This window comes from Chaetura pelagica, unplaced genomic scaffold, assembly GCF_000747805.2.
Source record: "Chaetura pelagica isolate M959 unplaced genomic scaffold, ChaPel_1.0 scaffold189, whole genome shotgun sequence".
Lineage (NCBI taxonomy): Eukaryota > Metazoa > Chordata > Aves > Apodiformes > Apodidae > Chaetura > Chaetura pelagica.
Window position 1 is genome coordinate 1,654,105 of NW_009970716.1, and position 19,782 is coordinate 1,673,886.

A 19,782-nucleotide genomic window follows, 5' to 3' on the forward strand; every position below is an offset into this window, starting at 1 on the left:
ACACAAAGACTTGCAATACAAAAATAATTGTTCAAGTGTTAAAAGTTCATTGAAAACAATGAAATACAATGAAAACTTTCAGATTCACTAAAGTCAAATTAGGTAACTTTAATTTCATAATCTACAAGTATCTGTACATTTTAAGTATACAGTCCTTTCAATTTATGTTCCCACATACATTTCATTTACACCACTCAAAATCAACTATATTCAAGGGATAAAGTTAAAATTAGCTCTTCATGCTACTGCCTACTAAAGTTGAGAGCATGTCACTGATCTCTACTTGTCAGTTTGTCTCTTTAAAACACGTATAAAGGCATCTCTTGGTACTTCCACATTGCCAATTTTTCTCATCAACTTCTTCCCTTCTGCCTGCCTCTTTAAAAGCTTCATTCTTCTTGTAATGTCTCCACCATACTATGCATGAAAAGGAAAAATATTGTAGTAAGCTTAAATGCAACTACATTACTTTCCAGCAACACCAGATTCAAGGGCTTAAAAAAAGGCTAGTTATGTTATGACAATACATTATTCTATACTCCAAATAGTTATCCTACAAGGCCACTAGTTAAAAAGAAGGGAGCAAGTATGTTCATTTGGATAACTGAGAGTTGAATTTAATTACCTAAATATGTACACTAACGTAAACCTGGCTGACATTAGACAACCTGTAGGATATCCAAATCTTCTTGGAACAGCAGGAGGACTGGGGCATCATGACCAGCATTAGGTGCCTATGTCTGGACAAATTAACTGAACCCTCACATAACCTTGGACAAACACCATTCTGCATAAGTGCCTAGCAGAAAAATTATGTAATTTTGAGAAAGGGACACTTGTTTAATTTTTTCCAATATGTTTTCTTCAGAGAGCTACAAAAAAGATAACAAAGAACGTTTTTCCTACAGTTTGTCTAGTCTTGTTGGTAGACAACTACTGCATATTTAAGGCCTTGTCATGATGTATTACTGAAAATCTAAGGAAAAGTCAATTTAGGAAATGTGAAGTTACACATATATGCGTGTACACACATACATTTACTATAGGTCTACAGCTATTAAAAAACAGTGAAGGGACAGGAGTGAACAGATACACTGTTGAGTGCACTCGGTGTAATTTTGAAAAAGCTGTTACTCTTTCTGATCCAGTGTCTTGCTGCAACTAGAGATTTCATAAGTTTAATTTTAAAATAAAAGGTTGCAAGTATCTTAGAATATTCCACTGACACTTAGGGGCACAAGTATAATGTGCTTGCTGGGCTTCTAGGAAAAGACAGATCTATGATATTAGCAAGACTTAGGTTTACATATACCAAAAACATTTTTAAAAAATTAAAAAAACAAACCACCTACACATTTTGCCACAACATTTTTTCTGTATGCTTTCAGCCTGTAAAATAAAACAACACATATATGTTAACACATTGGAACATCTATATGTGAGGATAAATACCAAGTTGTCAAAAAGCTAAATGTTTATTTTTTATTAGTTTTATAAGATGCATTGGAATAATGACATTTTGAAATTCTGTATAGAGAAGACAAAGTTCTAAACAGAATTATTTACATTTCTCAGTTCCACAAATATCCCTTTGTGTGTGTATATACATAAAAATTACAGTTGTGTCTTTCTGACACTCTCAAAGTTTTTTTCTGATGTTTACGTAGAACCTCCTATGTTCCAGTTTGCACCCACAGCCCCAAGTCCTGTCACTGGACATCACTGAAAAAAGCCTGCCTCCATCCTCCTGACACTTGCCCTTAACTTATTTGTAAACATTGATGGGGTCACCCCTCAGTCTCCTTCTCTAAGCTAAGGAAACACAGCTCCCTCAAGCTTTTCCTCATAAGGCAGTTGTTCCACTCCCTTCATCATCTTTGTGGCTCTGCACTGGACTCTTTTCAAGCAGTTTCCTGTCCTTCTGGAACTGACGGGCCCAGAACTGGACACAATATTCCAGATGTGGCCTCACCAAGGCAGAATAGAGGGGAAGGAGAACCTCCCTTGACCTACTAACCACACCCTTTCTAATACACCCCAGGATGCCATTGGTCTTCTTGGCCACAAGGGCACATTGCTGGCTCATGGTCATCCTCCTGTCCACCAGGACCCCCAGGTCCCTTTCTCCTACACTGCTCAACAGCAGCTCAGCCCCCAACCTGTACTGGAACATGGGGTTGTTCTTCCCCAGATGCAAGGCTCTACACTTGCCTTTATTGAATTTGATCAAGTTTCTCCCTGCCCAACTCTCCAGCCTGTCCAGGTCTCGCTGAGTGGCAGTACAGCCTTCTGGTGTGCCAGCCACTCCTCCCAGTTTAGTGTCATCAGCAAACTTGCTGAGGGCACACTCTGTTCCCTCATCCAGGTTGCTGATGAAAATATTGAATAGTACCGGTCCCAGTACTGACCCCTGAGGGAGTCTACTAGTCACAGACCTCCAACTGGACTCTGTCCCATTGACCACAACTCTCTGACTTCTTCCTTGCAACCAGTTCATGATCCTACCTGATGATCAAGACCACACTTCCTCAGTTTACCTATGAGGATGCTGAGGGAGAAGGTGTCAAATGCTTTACTGAAATCAAGATAAACCACATCTACCACCCTACCATCATCTATCCACTTAGTTACTTCTTCATAGAACACTGTAAGGTTGGTCAAACATGACTTCCCCGTGGTAAAACCATGTTGACTGCTCTTAATGACCCCTCATCCTTGATATGCCTAGAGATAGTGCCAAGAACAAGTTGTTCCATAACCTTTCCGGGTATGGAGGTGAAGCTGACCAGTCTATAGTTATCCAGGTCCTCCTGCTTGTAGACTGGAGTGATATTTGCTATCCTTTAGTCCTCAGGCACCTCTCCTGTTGCCCACGACTTACCAAAGGTGATGGAGAGTGGCCTAGCCCAGGCATTTCAGGGAGGGAGCTGAGCTCACTGGTGGCACCCTTGGGAGGTGAGAGGCCTTCTCGTCTTCATTAATAGTGGAACAATGCCCCACTAGTTAAAACCCAGGCAGCAGACCTCCCTGAGTGTTGGGTCTGGCCAGCATATAGGACCCTCAGTTCCCCTCAAAAGAGAATTTCCTACAATTGCCTTCCTTTTGTTCTTAGAAGAGGCAGTCCTAATGAATGGGGCAGACTGCCTTGGTAATTCCCCAGACAGACCTTTTTCAGTAACCTCAGTTACCTGATTTTCCTGATCCAGGGCCATATACCTGTTCTGTAAGGGCACGTGAAGGGTGAGGGAAGCCGGGAGTGGGTTCACCTGTTGCCTCAAGCAGGGACTCGCTTCCAGTTTCCCTCTTCTCTCAGGTCCCCTACCTCTGCCAGGTGATAGGAAGGCAGAGGATCCTCTACTTTTCATGAAGCCTTCACCCTAAGGCCGAGTTCTTACCTTGAGGCTTTGAGGCCAAGAGGAGGCCTGTGCCATGCTTCATGCGCCCTGCCTGTGCCAAATCCCATGCACCCTGCCTGCGCAAACTGCTGCCCCACACCCTGCTTGCCTGCTCCTGGTCGCTGATGCTCCCCAGGGGCTGCTCTTCTACCTGAGGAGGGTCAGGCTGACATCTCCTTGCCTCTTCCCATGGTCAGTCAGAGCTGCCACTCCCCAGAAGCTCTCACTCTCCACTCAGGGACAGTGGCTGGGACTGACTCCCTCCCACTCTCTCCACTCTATCAGTTTGTTTTCTTTTGCCTTCTCTTCCTCGGTTTTGCCGAGGGTTTCCTTGCGGTTTAGCTGCTGCAGAAGGGGTCCAGCAGCACGATCTTGCTCTGGTGTCCTTCGCCTCAGTGGCTTCACTGACATGGCCAAAGAGGAAGTGGAACACATGGCTGTTACAAGTTACTCTACAGAGTAAACAGAATGCTGATCACAAGCAATTTAATATTAAAATACTTTTTTTTTTTCAATTAAATTTATACAAAGTTCTTAGTCATAGCCACAGCTCAAATGTATTTTTGTTTTTCAAGATGTCTAGTAGCATAAACAAGAAAAATACAACTTTCAAAAGTAAAAATCAAGGTATTGTAGTGTAATAAATAATCTATTAGGTAAGACATTAAAAGTCTGTATTTTAAGTAGCTTAAAATAAGAAAAAAACCCAACAAAAAACAGTAGAGAAACAGAAAGGCTTGGCTTACGTTTCTCTTGCAATGATTTTCTTGCCAATAGCAGCCTGGATGGCTATTTCAAACAACTGTCGAGGTATAGCATCTTTTAAACGTTCACACAGGAGTTTACCAGCAGCATGTGCCTTATCACTGAAAAAGAAAGTCACCAATGTTTTCAAGAAAGAATATTGCAATACCAAAACCATAGTAATGTACTTTTGTGATCTGCTAATAAAAATATCCAACTATATTCAACATCTGCATATATTTCAGGTTTTGAAAAGAGAAAATGACAAAAGGTCTAAAGAAACTGCTAAACAGGTACTTTCATAAGCCACTGAAAACAAACAGGTCTTTTCTCCCTAAGAACATCCATATTTAGCAAACGTTTTTAGCAACATACAGCTGAAAATGGTTTGACATGTTTTCATGTAGAAAAAAACCTGACTCCTTGCTACCTGTATGTATGAAGCAGTTTAAGCATGAAGTACTTGAGCAATGTTGATTAAGCACTGCACTTTTAGAATATACAGATGTTTATAATTAGGACAAAGAATAGTACTGAGTTTATAGTAACCTCAGTAATTATTTCTCTATAAAAGTAATTCAGCATAATAATTTTTATAGAGACAGATGTCTATTTACAGTGAGAGAGCTCTGAGAGTAATTGAAGCTGGAGCAGAATGAATGTTGTCTACAATTAAAAAAAATAATCTATAATCTAAAGCTAAAATAAAGGTTATTACAAGTTTTAGTGCACAAAACCATTCACAGGTGCAAGCTAAACTGACCCAGAAACGTATCTTAAAGGAGTAACTGACTTCTGCAATGAGTTTCATTTGCCTGTGTCAACCTTTTAAAGTTAAAGAATTCCAAGGATTTCAGCATTGCAGTTATAGAAAAAAAATATGAAAATATACATGTTTAGCAACAAGTTAATATTTTAAGGACAAAACCAAAACAAAACCCTATAAAAGTTGATCTCAGGATTACTGAGAACAGAATTATTGGGTATGTAAAATAATATTATTTTTTTTCAGTAGTAAATAAATGCCATCAACAATTCATCAAGCATCTCCAATATTGGTCTGTATTTAAGTTGCTCCAACTCCAAAAAAGTCTGGCATTTTGCATTTCCTTCTCCTCACTGCCTTACATTACCAGAAAAATACATCTAGCTCTTAAATTCCTCTATTTTTCAAATAATCTCCAGAAGTGGTAATATGGGGAAATCCTTAATAGACATTTGTCCTATAGAGAGTGATACATATATATTTTTTCATTGTATATTAATAGAAAGCCTTAAGTCTTTGGAACATAGAATCCACTCAACCTACTTGTGAATGATTGTTGCCAGTTCTTCAACTGAATTTCCATTTATAAGAATATCCATTTTGATAAGGTCTGCTGCCTGGTATCCTGCATCTTCATAATCAAAACTAAACAAAAGGAGTTTAAAAGTTAGTAATTATTTTGTAAAAGTTACATTCTGCATTCCTTGTTCTATAAATTTCAATTTTTAGACACATTTCTTAATAAAACATTCAAAGTTTTTATTAAAATAGTAACACAGTTTTGAATAGTCTCTCAGTACATCTCCCATATGCAGGACTGGACTAGAAATTAAAGTTAAGTAGAATTACTGTAAGACTAGATTTGCAGCACCATCATAAAAGAGCATTCTTCACTTGTGCCATTCCCTGTCTTCTGTAATAATTTTTTGTCCCCCCCCAACACAGGGTGTGGGGTGAGGAGTTGGTGGGAAGAGAAGAGGATACAGAGGAAGCAGTTACCTCGCATAACCAGAAGACAGAGACTTAAGAGCATCATAAAAATCCACCACAATTTCATTCAGTGGAAAGAGGTATTTTAGCATAATCCTGTGTTCATCAATGTACAACATATCCTTCTGGACTGCCCTACGATCCTAGACAAATAAAATTTGTTTCAGTTTCCCTTGAAAGACGTTTTCTACAAATAAATAGAAATGAAATTAAGATAAACAGATATCCAGTTACACATGAGAACACCTATATTCTCAAGCCCCAAAGTAACTTTCTTATTGGTAGTTTGTTAAAGCCCCAGAATAAATGAGGTGGTTGTAACTGAACTTGACAAATATTTATGTCTATCCTCTCTAAAAGCCAAATTTCTGAAATCCTTAAAAGCTTCTGCTTACTGCTGCCTTTTCAATGTGCAATTATTTGTGCATTAAATCTCACTAAAATTACATTTTCGCATACACTGGCGTATTACACAGTAGGACTTGCTCTTTCACTCCAGGAGGGTGTTCTTACATTTATTTTAGGGTTTTTTTAAAAGAGATTTTATATTTCACTGTACTGACATGCAAGTACTCTGCTCTTTTGCATTATGCATTTGAAATGTGAAAAGCTAAGAAAAATATGATGAACTGTATAAAGACAATATGCATGGCAATTAAAACATTTTTAGTTAAACGTATTCCAAATACTCTTGGAGAAGTGTGTTTGGCCATCTGAGAAGATACATGAAGCCTCAGTAAACTGCTGACAAAAGTGTTATTTCCATTAACATACCTCTAACTAACAATAGATCTTATTTCCCTGCTGCACATTTCCATTATTTCAGGAAAACAAATCTAGCCTAGTATGGGGTGCTTGACCAGGTACTTTATTGTCACTGAGCTTCATCACTAATTTTCAGATTTGTAGTTCAGAAATTATTTTACACAGTTTAAATAATTTTTAAGAAAATTATTTTTTAATAATTACTGTCAAAGATACTCTTAGGTACTACTATCTAGTATCTTACTATCTAGTGTCTTCACTTAAAGTATAATATGAACAGCTTAAAAATGCAAATAACAAAACTTAACCTATATACCAACCTGACACAAAGCAATTATTTTCCCAATATATTCTTGAGGTGTTATAATAGTACCAAGAACAGTTGGCTCTAGATACTCAGACACTGAAAGCTTATCAGGAAACTGTGCAGGGTTAATAATAGTAATCTCTGCTTTACCATATTCCTGGAAACAAACAAACAAACAAACAAAACAGATACTGTGATTTTACAAATTACTATAGTGAATAGCAAAGGAGTCAAAAATAGCTAAAAAATGAAAAAAAAAAAATTCCAATTGCTTGGAAACACTTGTGAATTATGCAACCCAAATTTATATCAAGCACAATTTAAAAAGCTGTATGCATCACATACAGAAGACCCTGATCATCACATCTTTAAATATTATTATATAGAAAGATTCTAGGAATTACTTAGGAAAATGTTTTTTTAAGAGTTTTATCCAATGAATTTTGAAAATAAGTGCTTAGAACTAAGACTACAACCACCTAAGGTTATCTGTAGAAATAAAGAAAAGCCTTTCTATCTTTCCACCTCTCTCTTGCCCGTAGAGGAATGGATCTTCCTTCTTACTCATTGTGATCCTGCAACAAATGTGTAAGGCACAGCTTCAGCTACAGATTTCCCTCCAAGTGTTCTGCAGTTTGGTGGTAGGAACATTGTTCTATAAGTAGAATTTCAGGTTCAGGCTCTCTTACATGCTGAAGTAGGCTTAGAAATTTAAGTTTTTTTATTCCTGTGCAAGTGCTTTCATTCCCTATTTCATGTAGTCAAACATCCTGGATAGGGGCTGGAGTTACCATTCTGAAGCAAGATTAAAGGAAGGTCATGCTTCTTATTCTTCACGCAACCTTCCCAGCACCAAAGCAAGTGATTATATCACTTCCACTGATAAGGCAGTGTACCTGAACAATGACCCAATTTCCAGCACTGCCTGAAAACAGGGTCGACACTATCAATCCAAAAATCACTTATGCACCAAAGGTGTCAACAACTTTATTCATAGCTGCTACATTGCCTAAGCAAGAAGCCAGAACAACTGGAGAGAAAAAGGGTCTATGCCTTACACCTTGAAAGTACAGCAACCTTTCTTATACAAGTTGTTTGGAATTTTCAGATTTACTGTACTGTTTATAGAGGAATACATTAGATAAAAATGAGACAGCCTATTTCACAGAAAATCATAAAATGGTCTCAGTTGGAAGGGACCTTAAAGATCATCTAGTTGCAACCTCCAAGCATAGGTAGGGACACCTCCCAATAGACCAGGTTGCTCAAAGTCCCATATACCTTGGCTTTGAACACCTCCAGGGAGGGGCCATCCACAACGTCCCTTGGCAACCTGTTCGTGCCTCACCACCCTCACAGTAAAGAATATCTTCCTCTCACTACAAGCCCTTGTAAAAAGTCCCTCGCCAGCTTTCCTGTAGCCCCTTCAGGTACTGGAAGGTGGCTAGAAGGTCTCCTTGGTGCCTTCTCTTCTCCAGGGACCCTCCCATCAGAAGGTGCTCCTAAGTCTACCTCTGTCTCTCAAACCCAAGCACAGTAATTTTATTTGTACTCAATTCAACTAGATTTGCACCTGCCTGTTTCAGTGCGATCAAAAACTCGTCTTCACCAGCTCCTGCTAGTCTACAGTAGCATTACAAGCTATTCCTAAAACCATTTATGTTTTCTGACTGATAAAACCTGGAAGATTATTTCACCTGCTTTAAACTCAGTACAGTCAGTACACACTTAAAAGAATATAGCAAGAAATGTGTCCTTTATTCTTTGTATGTCTTAACACCTGTCTTTGAAAATACGAGTGAAGTACCAGAGGAACAGAAAGTTAGCGTTCTTTAAAAAAGATCCATTAAAATAAAGTTTTAAGTTGAATACTGTTGTTTATAATGTTTACTATAAAGTAATAGTCTACATTAAAAAGAAAATGTTTATGTGAGACTTAAGCTGCTATTTACATAAAGCTGTAATGAATTCAGCATACCTTTATCAACTTTGCAGAAGAAAGAATAGCTTTATATGGAACTGTAGGTGCAGTCAAAATAACAGACATGTTATACTCTTGCTCCAAACGTTGATTAAAAACTTCCATATGCAAAAGACCAAGGAAACCCAACCTGGAAAAATAATATCCTGTTGGTGAACTGTATATCCCCTTGAATTTCACAGTGGTTTGTTTTGTTTTTTTCCTTCCAGTATGTTTATACTGCTAGTCTGGTAGTATCAGGCAGAGAAAACTAATCTCCAAAAGACCAAATGATTCTACAGCTGAATAATAGTCTTTGCAAACAAAACCTATCATTCACAACAAATATTCTATACAAATGCAGAACATAAGAAAACCAAAACCTTTTGATCTTTAACTATCATGTATTTGAATTAAAATTCCTAATCTTGAATTAGTTTTAATTCAACCTTCAGTGACTTAAACTTGCATTCTCAATTTATAAAAATTAAAGCAGTATAAAAGCCTCACCTCCATCCTGCTCCTAAGGCAAGGCTGCTGTCACGATGAACAGTTACACTGGAGTCATTCAAGGTCAGCCTTTCCAAAGCACTTTTGAGATTATTATATTCTGTTTGATCTATAGGATACATTCCTGTCAAAACATATTAGAATTGATATGATAGACAACTTTATCTAGTGTGTACTTAGCTTTCAAACACACTTCTTAAAGTGTACACAGTAATGAAACCAGGTTAGTATACTTTCTTCTCCAACTTTAAAATTGTAACAAGGAATATAAGGATTATTTTTTTTTCCTCTTTTCCCAAAAGTAAGTTAAAATGTAGTTACATTTTAGATTACCTCAGAAAGAGGAACTGACATTCAAAATATAATGCTAGGGGTACTGTACTATAATGCTAGGGGTACTGTACTCATCTAATCCTTCAGAGATGTGGAAGATGCACAATGAAGTATAAGTTCTGTTTTGCAGGGCTATGGTGTAAACATATAACTTAAGCATAAATGAATAAGCAGACAAATTTCACTGAGATGTTCCTTCGAAGGTAAAAGTGAACAGTGAAAAAAAGGTGTCACGTCTAAGAAAGCTGCAAATGTTTCTGTATTTTTTTTGAAACTAGTATGAACAACTGTCTCTGTAATTACGATCTGAAGCGCATTTTCCACTGTATCGCTTGTCATATCACCACATGCTCAGAAAATGTTGATTGCTCTCCAAGAAGCGACACATGTGCATACAAAACCCCTTATTTACAGGATCACACTTTCCTACATTCACTGACAGACCACCTTATCTCCGTGAGACAATTCAAGTGAGTTTTACACATCCTCCCACAGCAAGTCTAGAACGTGATTGACAGTATTTATTTTTTATAAAGCCATCTTCCATAGTATTGTAGTAGTTAATGAAGCTGGTGGAAAGAGTTCAATAGAACTTTTTAAGCTTAAAAAGTAAAATATTTTACAAAATAATTCTGAATATTTGCTTTGGCAGTTTACCACATTTAATGAAAAACAGCTAGTAATTTTTAAAAGAAAATAAATCACAATAATTATGGAAACCTGATTATCAAGATAACAAATTGCTAAAAGTGAACTTACTTCTTAGAAGTCTCATCCTTCTCTTCCAGCTATCAAGAGTTTACTGGCATTGTAAGCAATAATCATAACTAAAAATTATATGTGAGCCTTGTATTCAAATAAAACCAGTCTGCATCTACTATTAATTCTGTCTCTTAAGCAACAGGGAATACAAAACTATGTAACACACAAAAGGTATATAAATGACATGCCTCTGTAGCATAATTTCACTACAATTCTAATCCTCACAGTTCTTAATAGCACACATATTCTTTTAAAAGCTCTAATAGCTCTCTTGTCACTGGAAAGAATTCCACTTTATACCAGTTTAGTCCTCACCTGCAAAAACCATTGGCTTCACTGACTTAAAGCCAGGCAAAGGCTCCACTGGCTGTTTATACAAAAACAGCGTGTCTCCTATTTGGGCTTCTGTTACTTCTTTCATTCCAGCAATCACGTAGCCCACCTGTCCAGCATATCTAAATAAAATTGGCATTATATGGACATGCTTCTTGGCATTATCAGCATTTCCACTATTTTCCCCACTTAACTTAGCTCAGTTGGAAATTCCATTAAATTACCCTCCCAAAAGCTCACACACAGTCTGAATGCCAGATCTAAGCTGTTTCCCCTCCTAGTTTTTGTATCTAAAGGAATAAACTGTTGACCCAAGTACTTCTGTTTCTGTTACAGTTAAGCAGTACATTTATAGTTCTGGATTTTTAATTCTGTGCTACTCCCAGTTTGAAAGCTGGAGCTAGAAGGAAGTTCTCTGGACCCTAAAACAGAACCAGAACAGTTCCCATCTGCCACCACAGCAAGTTTTGTATAGTAAGTGGCAGAAACCACAAAAGCCAAATACTTTACATCAGCACATAATGCTGTTAGAAAAGGAACTCCTGACACAAAGAGGAGAATACAGTGTACTGGTTTTGGCTAGAAAGGAGTAACTTTCTTCACAGCAGACTGCAAGGTTCTGCATTTTGGATTTGAGACTAAAATGGTGTTGATAAAATATTAATATTTTAGCTGTTGCTGAATATGCTTGCACAGAATTAATGTTTCCTCTGTTTCTCACTCTGCCCCCACCATCAAATAGGCTAGAGGTGGGCAAAAGGCTGGGAGGTAACAAAGGCAGCAGAGGACCTAAAGCAACCAAAGGAATATTCCGTGCCATATAATGTCATGCTTGACAAAAAACAAGGAGTGTAGTCTTTGGCCATGACTTGTTGACCAGCAGAGTGCTGGTCTGTTTATGGAAGGTAGCAAGTGGAAGATAATTACCTTTGCATTGTGTTGCATTTGTTTTTACTTCTTTCTTTTTCCTTCACTTACTAATCTATCTTTATATTGATCCATAAGGCTTTCCTCACTTGTGCTCTCCAAATTCTCTCCCTCATCCCACTGGGCTAGGGGCACTGACTAAGTGGCCGGTTGAGTGGGTGCTAAGTTACCAGCCGGCCTGAACCCACCACACACGGTAATGTTATCTCACTGAGAATCTCCCAAGAAGGTAATTTACACATACTTGGATGCAAAATGATAGAACTTCACTAATTCTAAGTACCTGATTTTCTTCCCACTGCTGCAATCATGCGCCAGTTTCTGGAAGCTGTTGCATTCATGGATTTTAACTTTTCCACCCTCAAAATATGCTGCAGCAATAACTAAGATGAAGCCCCGTTCCCTTCCACTCTCAAACAAGGTAGTTCCTAGAAATAAATTGGACAGCTGAATAAGAACATCAAATGATACTCTTAAAACACGAGCTGTCCAGGTGTTCCATGTGCTACAGAAAATAGAATGGCTTCCTCCTCCTAGTAGTATTCAAAAAGCAATCCCCAAAAGTTTCTGCCTCAGCAAGCCCAAAATGAAAACGACTGACATTGAGCATTACACTACAGGGTGCAGGATTTTGTATCTTACACCAGTTTATGATTTGTTACACTGTAGGAAATTCTTACTTACAGCTTATGTGTTGGCTGTTCATTCGGAGTCAGAATTCCAACTTCATTCACTTCATATCTTTTCTTTGTGTGTGCAGACACAATTTTATGCCCTTTCTGAATCTCCCCACCAAAGAGTGCAATATTAGCTATGACACCTCGGTAGTGGTCAAAGGTGGAGTCAAATACTAAGGCTTTTAATGGATCAGCAGTTTTACATTGGGGTCTGCCACAAAAGTATTTAAAACAATATATTAAGCAGTGTGCTTGTCATTCAATGTTGATTTAGCACTCCCACCCCAAAAACTTTCATATTAATATAAAAATATCAAGCAATTTTAACTAAACACATACCAGGCATCATTTCAGTGTTTCACTGTGTACTATTAAGCAAATATTGACATTTTATTTCCCCCATGTGCAATAGCAGTACAAAGAATAAAGCCAAATGTATATACATCATACATATTTCACAACAGGTGAAACTGATGCTTTAAATATTTTACTACTGGGGACAATAAAAATTCAGTTAGATTCCAACAGCTCAGTTTTTTTTAAAAGTTGTCTACTTATATTTCGGTTTTGCCATCTTTCATGGAAACCTAATCTCGATTTTTTATTGTGGTTTCTTTGTAATTATTAACTAATAGAAGGGCTACCATTATTAGTTAATAGGAGGAAAAAATAATGAAAAGCATTATGCTGATTGAAACTGAACTATAATGTAGCAGCTTTATCAAGTTGTTAGATGAAAGCCCATTTTAAAGGTTGGGTTCAGGATATGAAATTCAACACAGCAGTTTTTAATTATTGTTATAATTTTAACAATGCAAAGTTAAAAAACAGTAACAGCAGACATCCTCAAACACTGAGTTTCAAGAAACTGTTGAAACTTGAAACATAAACAGTCATTAAACCATCACCTTTAGTGACTTACCTCTTATATTTCATTTCAGACTGAATTAATTTTCCACACCCACTTAAGAATAAAGAATTCTTCTCTGCTGATATTCACACATTTGTTTTGTAAAATCTATCTCAAATCTAAAGTGTCATTTTTTCTGATTAGCAATTTGAAACTGACTTAACCAGCTCCAACATTAGATTTCTCCCATGTCTTTATAAAGCATTGACTTTAAAACAGAGTAAGTGCAAAAATACTGCCAATATAATGTAAATGCAATTCATGATTCCCTAATTCACTTTACAAGGTTTCATATTAAATACAGACTTACGATGGAATCTTCTCAATGACCTTTTGAAGAACTTTTTCAACATTTGTTCCTTGTTTAGCAGAAATCTAAAACAAGTCCAACAGCAATTGTATAAGACATGTGTCTTACACTCATTCATTATTAATAAACTTCAGAGTTTTGCTGGCCATGGAAAATACTAGTCATAAAAGCACCCTGAAGCACACATTAGAATGCTATTACTATAATACGTTTATTTCATTATTAATTATTCTGTAACTTTTTTTTTTGTTTCCTGAGTGGCAATTATTGTTACAGGAATAATGAAAACAATTTATGGACTTAAAATGAGAAAGAATTTAAAATACATCTCATGTAATTCATCAAGTCATACTAGAATTTTCAACTGAGAAGTATGTTCTTGTTTTCCATGACTTTTAAGAAATTTAAGTACATCAGACACAGACAGGCAACATCTTGTTGACTTACTGCACATACATGTCTTTCATTAGCTAAAAAGTAGGTATTGAAATATAATCAGCCATGTTATAAAACTTTAAGAGAACTTACCCTTACACATTCATCTACAGGGATATCAAACAGTTTCTCAATTTGTTTTTCGACTCTTTCAGGGTCTGCATTCTTCAAGTCAATCTGAAAAACAACAAACTGTTAAGTATATAGGCAATAATGTCTGCTATATGAGCCAACACTGTAGTTTCCAAATGTACAAGTCAAGGAATCTTTGTGAGTAAATACTGGATATCTTCACGAAAAGATCAAGAGTGACTTTAGAAAAAGTCTTGTTTGCTGCAATTCAGGAAGGTTTACCTCTCTAAATAGACTACTTTTGTTTGCTTGATTAGGCAAAACACATCTGTCCAAGGGTTGGTACAAATCTTTCTCTTACAAAGTAATTTGAAAGCACAAATGCTACCTATACTGCTTGTAGGGTCAAACATTAAATGCAATCTACATCTACAAAAAGCAATGAAAGCCGAGCAATAATGAATCTTGTTATTCCAATCGTACAGCCCATAAAAACTGTATAAACCACAACATTTGGTCTTCACTAAAATCTAAGACTACACTTTTTAAATATTGAGCTGCTACTCATGTAATCTCACCTGTGTATCATACTTAACAAAAAGAAAAAAACTAAAACACATGGAAGAATATATGATCACAGTGAGAACCTCTGAAGTTAGTTCTGTAAAAAGCCACTCTAAGATTAATCTGGAAAAATATGTAAAATACAAGGAATCTAAATATTTGTTAAATGGTGCACTTAAATTAAGATGGGCTACAGATTCGTTACACATATCCCTAACTATCTAAGTCCACCCTAGCCACACACCTTCCTATTCAGACTCTCAAGTGTTCTCAGGTTAATTCATCAACTGAGAAGTGACACAGACCCATATTGCTAAGGCAAGTGTACACATTAAAAATGCAAGGCAATCTAAGTTCACACTGACAGCCTTCTAAATCACTCACACCTGTAATTTCAAATATGAAAACCACAGCTGATAAAATTTTGGTATTTCAAAAAGCAGCATTGGTACTGTCCTTAAGCCACATCACAACCAGCCTGCTTGAAGAGCACATGTAGGTTGATCTGCACCCTTCTGGCCATTCATGACCAAGTGCCCCTACCAGCTAAATCTTCTCACTGGTATTTAACATCAAGTCAATTTGAAATGCCACAGTTGTAGCTTGTTCTCTAGACAGTACTGAGTATTACCTAAGTGGTCAACTGTTTTTCATACCATAGGGCTTGTTTGCTTCAAACTTTAAAAAACCTGAATTTTCCAGCAATTACTACAAAATATTAAACAGCCAGCAAATACACAAAGTTCTGATTACATTATAGTTATTTTTCATTATGTACTTCTATTTGAGGATACATTTCTTACCTATCTTCTACACTTCTAAACAACCCAACTATTTAACAGGAAATTCTAAAACCTTTATTACCTTATTTATTACAGGAATTATTGCAAGCTGTGCTTCAAAAGCAAGATAGAAGTTTGCCACTGTCTGAGCCTGAATACCCTAGAAAATAAGCAGGAAAAAGTTTAGCATGGAATCTTCCTGAGTTTTGATAGGCTTTTATTTTTTTTAGGCATACTATGCAATATAAGATTTCTTCAGTATTCTATCCACTCCTTCACTTAGGGGATGGAAAATAAGTAAAGATTATTGATTACACACATTGTAAGAAAGAAAACATCATTCCTAATTATAATTTCTCATAATCTGAATGTAAGTAGACAAATTATTAACACTGTATGTGTGACCATTTACATTATAGATTACATGGTATTATTCATCCATTATGTGCCAATAACACTTTTTGTGTATGTCATTTATTTCTGAATAGCCAAGATCACAACAGGCACCTCAAAAACAGATTTTTGTCCACAACAAACTACTCACAAATTAACTAAGACGAAGAAAAAAGGATGTTTAGCATGGTAATAAGATTGTAGTTACTCAAGAGGGCAGGAACATTCCTTCAACTTATTCTAAATTTTTTTTTCAAAGATAAATAATTTGATTCACATGTAGCTTACAGCATCCTTTAATGTTGCCAGTATCAGCTTGTTTTACAGGTGATCAAAAACATGACAAAAATTAGTTATAAACTAACAGCGTGGTTGGCTGAACAAATCTTCAAGGCTTCCAACAAGAAACTGAAGGTATCAAATCAATATTAGTACAATGGCTAAAAGCTGTCCAGACTGCCATTTGCAAAGTTCATACTCTGCAAGTGAACAAGTAGGATCTGATTCTTCACTAATCCTATGCTTTTATTGCTATGTCATGGGAACTACAGCATCTATCAACACACAAGTATTTGTATCTAGATTATTTTTTTTTTGAAACTCCCATTACTCTTCTTCTGTAACATAATACTTCTGTGGAGCTAGAGACCAGGGACAAAAACACTGATGTAAAAAATTACAAAAAATCCCACCTGATTTCCTCTAGCTTGCTTAAAGAAAATGCTGAAACTCCCAGTAGAAAGTAAGAATTCAGAACTCTACCTCATTTGCATCCACTACAAGTATGACGCCTTGACAGGCAGACAGTGATCGTGATACTTCGTAGCTGAAATCTACATGGCCCTGTGGAGAAAATAAATGTTTACCATTTCAGGTATTTCTAGAGTTTTTGGCAGAAATTTCTATCTTAAAATGTTTTCATTTGTATAGATGTTCACAAATCTTATTTAAAAGAACAACACTTAATAAACACAAAAAGGCAGAAATCTCCTACTGTTACTTATAAAGACATTTAGCTTTCCATGATTTAAACACTGTTTATACTTAACTTACTGGTGTGTCAATAAGATTTAAGAGGTAATTTACGCCGTCATGATTGTAAAAGAGAGATGCAGATTGTGCTTTAACTGTAATTCCTCTTTCACGTTCCACTTGCAGTTTATCCAGCACTTGTTTGTTATGGTCAGTTTTAGCAATTGTTCCTTAGATTAAAAAAAAAAGAAAAGCCTTATTACCTCATTTACTGTATAAGCTCTCAAAAAAAAAGAGAAAAATTATTGAAAATGCCATTAACCAGGAAAACACGGGGCTTGCAGCTGCAAATGAAGCTTTTTGATCTTAAGATAAATTTTCATTTTCATTACAAAATAAAATTGTGCTTCCACTCTTAACATATGTTATACAAATTTTACATATGAAGTTATATAAAATACTTTACTGAATAAGCAGGATACAAAACATCATGTAAGTCTAAATCAGAAATTAAGAAGTAGCAAGAATTCCATTCAATGCTAAATAATTCTGATGTTTAAAGAAACTTCACCTCCAATCACTGAAGAAACAGCTCCCACCCCTGGAGAACAGCTCTAACCAGTGCCAATCTCAAAGGCAAAGAGAGCATTATCGTAGAACATGACAGATTCTACCACAGAAATCAGGTAAAATTGTCCATAGTGACATAGAGGAGGTAATAATAAAGAAAAACTTTAATCAAAAGCTTCTCTCCCAGGTTTTTGTTTTGCTCACTCCTTAAATGAGAAAAGCAAAACACTTCCAAAGGGTATTTCTGAGTGGTTAATTTAAGCTCTGCTCTGAAATTAGTCTCCTCTTGGGAGATACAGCAATTGCTTTACAGCTTACCTAAGATAACCCTCTAAGGCAACCTCTGTGTGTCTCTTCCAAGGAAAGACTAGTTTCAGTCACTCCTAGTTATGAAAAATCCCTTGGCATTTCTGCTTCTCACTTGAACTTTAAAGGGGGAGTAATTTCCTTGTAGTCAGCAACACAGAAATAAAAACACTTAAGTCCAAGGATCACTCTGATGAGGACAAAATAAATACCTCTTAAGATGAAAGTAACACAACCTCACCAAAACTTAGAGAAGCCAAAAGCAAGTCTAAAGAGCATCTGAGAATCCATGGAATTTACATTGAATTACTAGCAGTTATTCTACACACTAAATCTAAATCAACACAGGGCTGTATGCAGTCCCATATCAGCTTCAGTACCAGTGAGATCCTCCACCATGAAAGGCAGTTGTTTATGGCTTGCTCTCAAGAGAGCATATAATTATTTTCATCTAAGTACAAGCAGCTTGAAGTTCCTCTCTATTTCGACAACACTTTCGTAAACTACACTCTCCAGAATTCCTAGGTCATGACAGCCCCCTTCTGTCCATCCCAAACACTGGCAGTAAACATCATAAACTTGCTGTGCACTGGTCTAATGGACGACTGATCAGGAATGACGGGATTAGCATCCTGAACAAGGAAGAACACTCTTTTCTAGTCTCCTTCCAAAATACATACTTGAGTGAGTGAGTTACACACTTTCTTACTCTAACTTGTAAGCAGATCTCAACCGGAAAGCACATCATATTCCTACCTGTAACACAGCCTAAAAGTACATGACACCTGGCACTGGAAAAGACATTAGAAATGTCATTAAAAATCAAAGCTACAAAACCTTACATGTCAACTTACATGTCAGAAAAAGGTAGCATAAAATAGGAACACTTACCTGTGATTTCCAACAATCGGTCTGCCAGCGTACTTTTGCCATGATCTACGTGAGCTATAATGCTGAAGTTTCTAATGCTTTCAACAGGATACATCGACATATCTAATTTTTCCTAAAAAACAGAAATTTATTTTCATAAACCATGGTTACAGTCTCTATGTACAACACAACCTGGCCTTTAAAAGAGAATTATCTCTTTTCTTTGTAAGAGGCATAGGTTGAACAGATACACAAAAATTTGACATCAGTTTTCAGAAGGTTGTGACTTCATTTTAGTTATACATATGCATACATTTATTACTCTGAATAATCAGTAAGTATGCTGGAAAGTGTTGTGAAAGGTACTATGGTCTAATGCATATAGGGAGCTGGAAAACTTAAAGTTTGTTAAACTACTAAACATAAGGATTAAGAGAAGTGGATTCAGGGGACCATTAAGGACATCATTCTTCACAAGCATAATAAGAATACAATGACATTACTTAGCAACTCAGGACCAGTGACCTTCTCGTAAGAAACAAGCAGACTCTGTGGAAAAGAAATCTACTGAGAACACTCATTTTGGTTAAATTAACAAAAAAAAAAAACAACCAACAAAAAAAACAACCAACAGAAAAACAGCCTTTGTTGGTTCACACACAGAGCCGAAGCTAAAAAGTTTTATTTGTGTTATCCTGCTCATTCCAAGTAATAGGAGAGTGTGAAGCAAGGGGGCTTCTTTTCAGAGTTTTCAGCGTCAGGAAGCAGGAAACCAATGGAAGCAATCAGTTACACTTTATCGAAAACTCTGGTCACAGACCTTAGAGCTTCTCTCTCTTACAGAGGCTCTGCACGCAGCTCCGAGCCAGGCAGAGCAGCCACAAGCCCGGAATTCCTTGCTGGCGCCAACAGAGAGCACTAAGCAGCTCTATCTGCCCTGTCCCTCCTGGGCCTGGAACACCAAGCCTTCCTGCTGGCGAGAGGACGCAAACGCCGCTGCAGCGGGACACGGCTGCTCCAGGATGACCGGCGACCTTCCACACGCCGGAGCCCCGCCTTGGGCACTCGCTGCAGGCCGGCTCGGGGCCGACGAATCGCCTCCCGCACCCCATCCCTGCCAACTCACCTG

At 36.9% G+C, this 19,782-nt stretch overlaps 1 protein-coding gene across 1 annotated transcript in view; it reads right to left on the bottom strand.

Annotated features, from left to right (window-relative positions):
- Window positions 1-139: 139 nt before the first annotated feature.
- The window catches only part of GUF1 (GUF1 GTPase homolog (S. cerevisiae)), a 22,835-nt gene continuing 3,192 nt past the window's right edge, over window positions 140-19,782 (bottom strand). The window contains exons 2-17 of the mRNA XM_010006087.1: window positions 18,675-18,786; window positions 16,989-17,137; window positions 16,698-16,778; window positions 15,625-15,702; window positions 14,218-14,301; window positions 13,690-13,754; window positions 12,477-12,680; window positions 10,848-10,987; window positions 9,438-9,561; window positions 8,946-9,078; window positions 6,981-7,124; window positions 5,905-6,038; window positions 5,449-5,550; window positions 4,142-4,261; window positions 1,353-1,389; window positions 140-417 (exon numbers count right to left, since the gene is read on the bottom strand). Coding sequence (XP_010004389.1) covers window positions 280-417; window positions 1,353-1,389; window positions 4,142-4,261; window positions 5,449-5,550; window positions 5,905-6,038; window positions 6,981-7,124; window positions 8,946-9,078; window positions 9,438-9,561; window positions 10,848-10,987; window positions 12,477-12,680; window positions 13,690-13,754; window positions 14,218-14,301; window positions 15,625-15,702; window positions 16,698-16,778; window positions 16,989-17,137; window positions 18,675-18,786 — 1,845 coding nt within the window. The 3' untranslated portion in view covers window positions 140-279. The remainder of the gene's footprint in view (window positions 418-1,352; window positions 1,390-4,141; window positions 4,262-5,448; window positions 5,551-5,904; window positions 6,039-6,980; window positions 7,125-8,945; window positions 9,079-9,437; window positions 9,562-10,847; window positions 10,988-12,476; window positions 12,681-13,689; window positions 13,755-14,217; window positions 14,302-15,624; window positions 15,703-16,697; window positions 16,779-16,988; window positions 17,138-18,674; window positions 18,787-19,782) is intronic.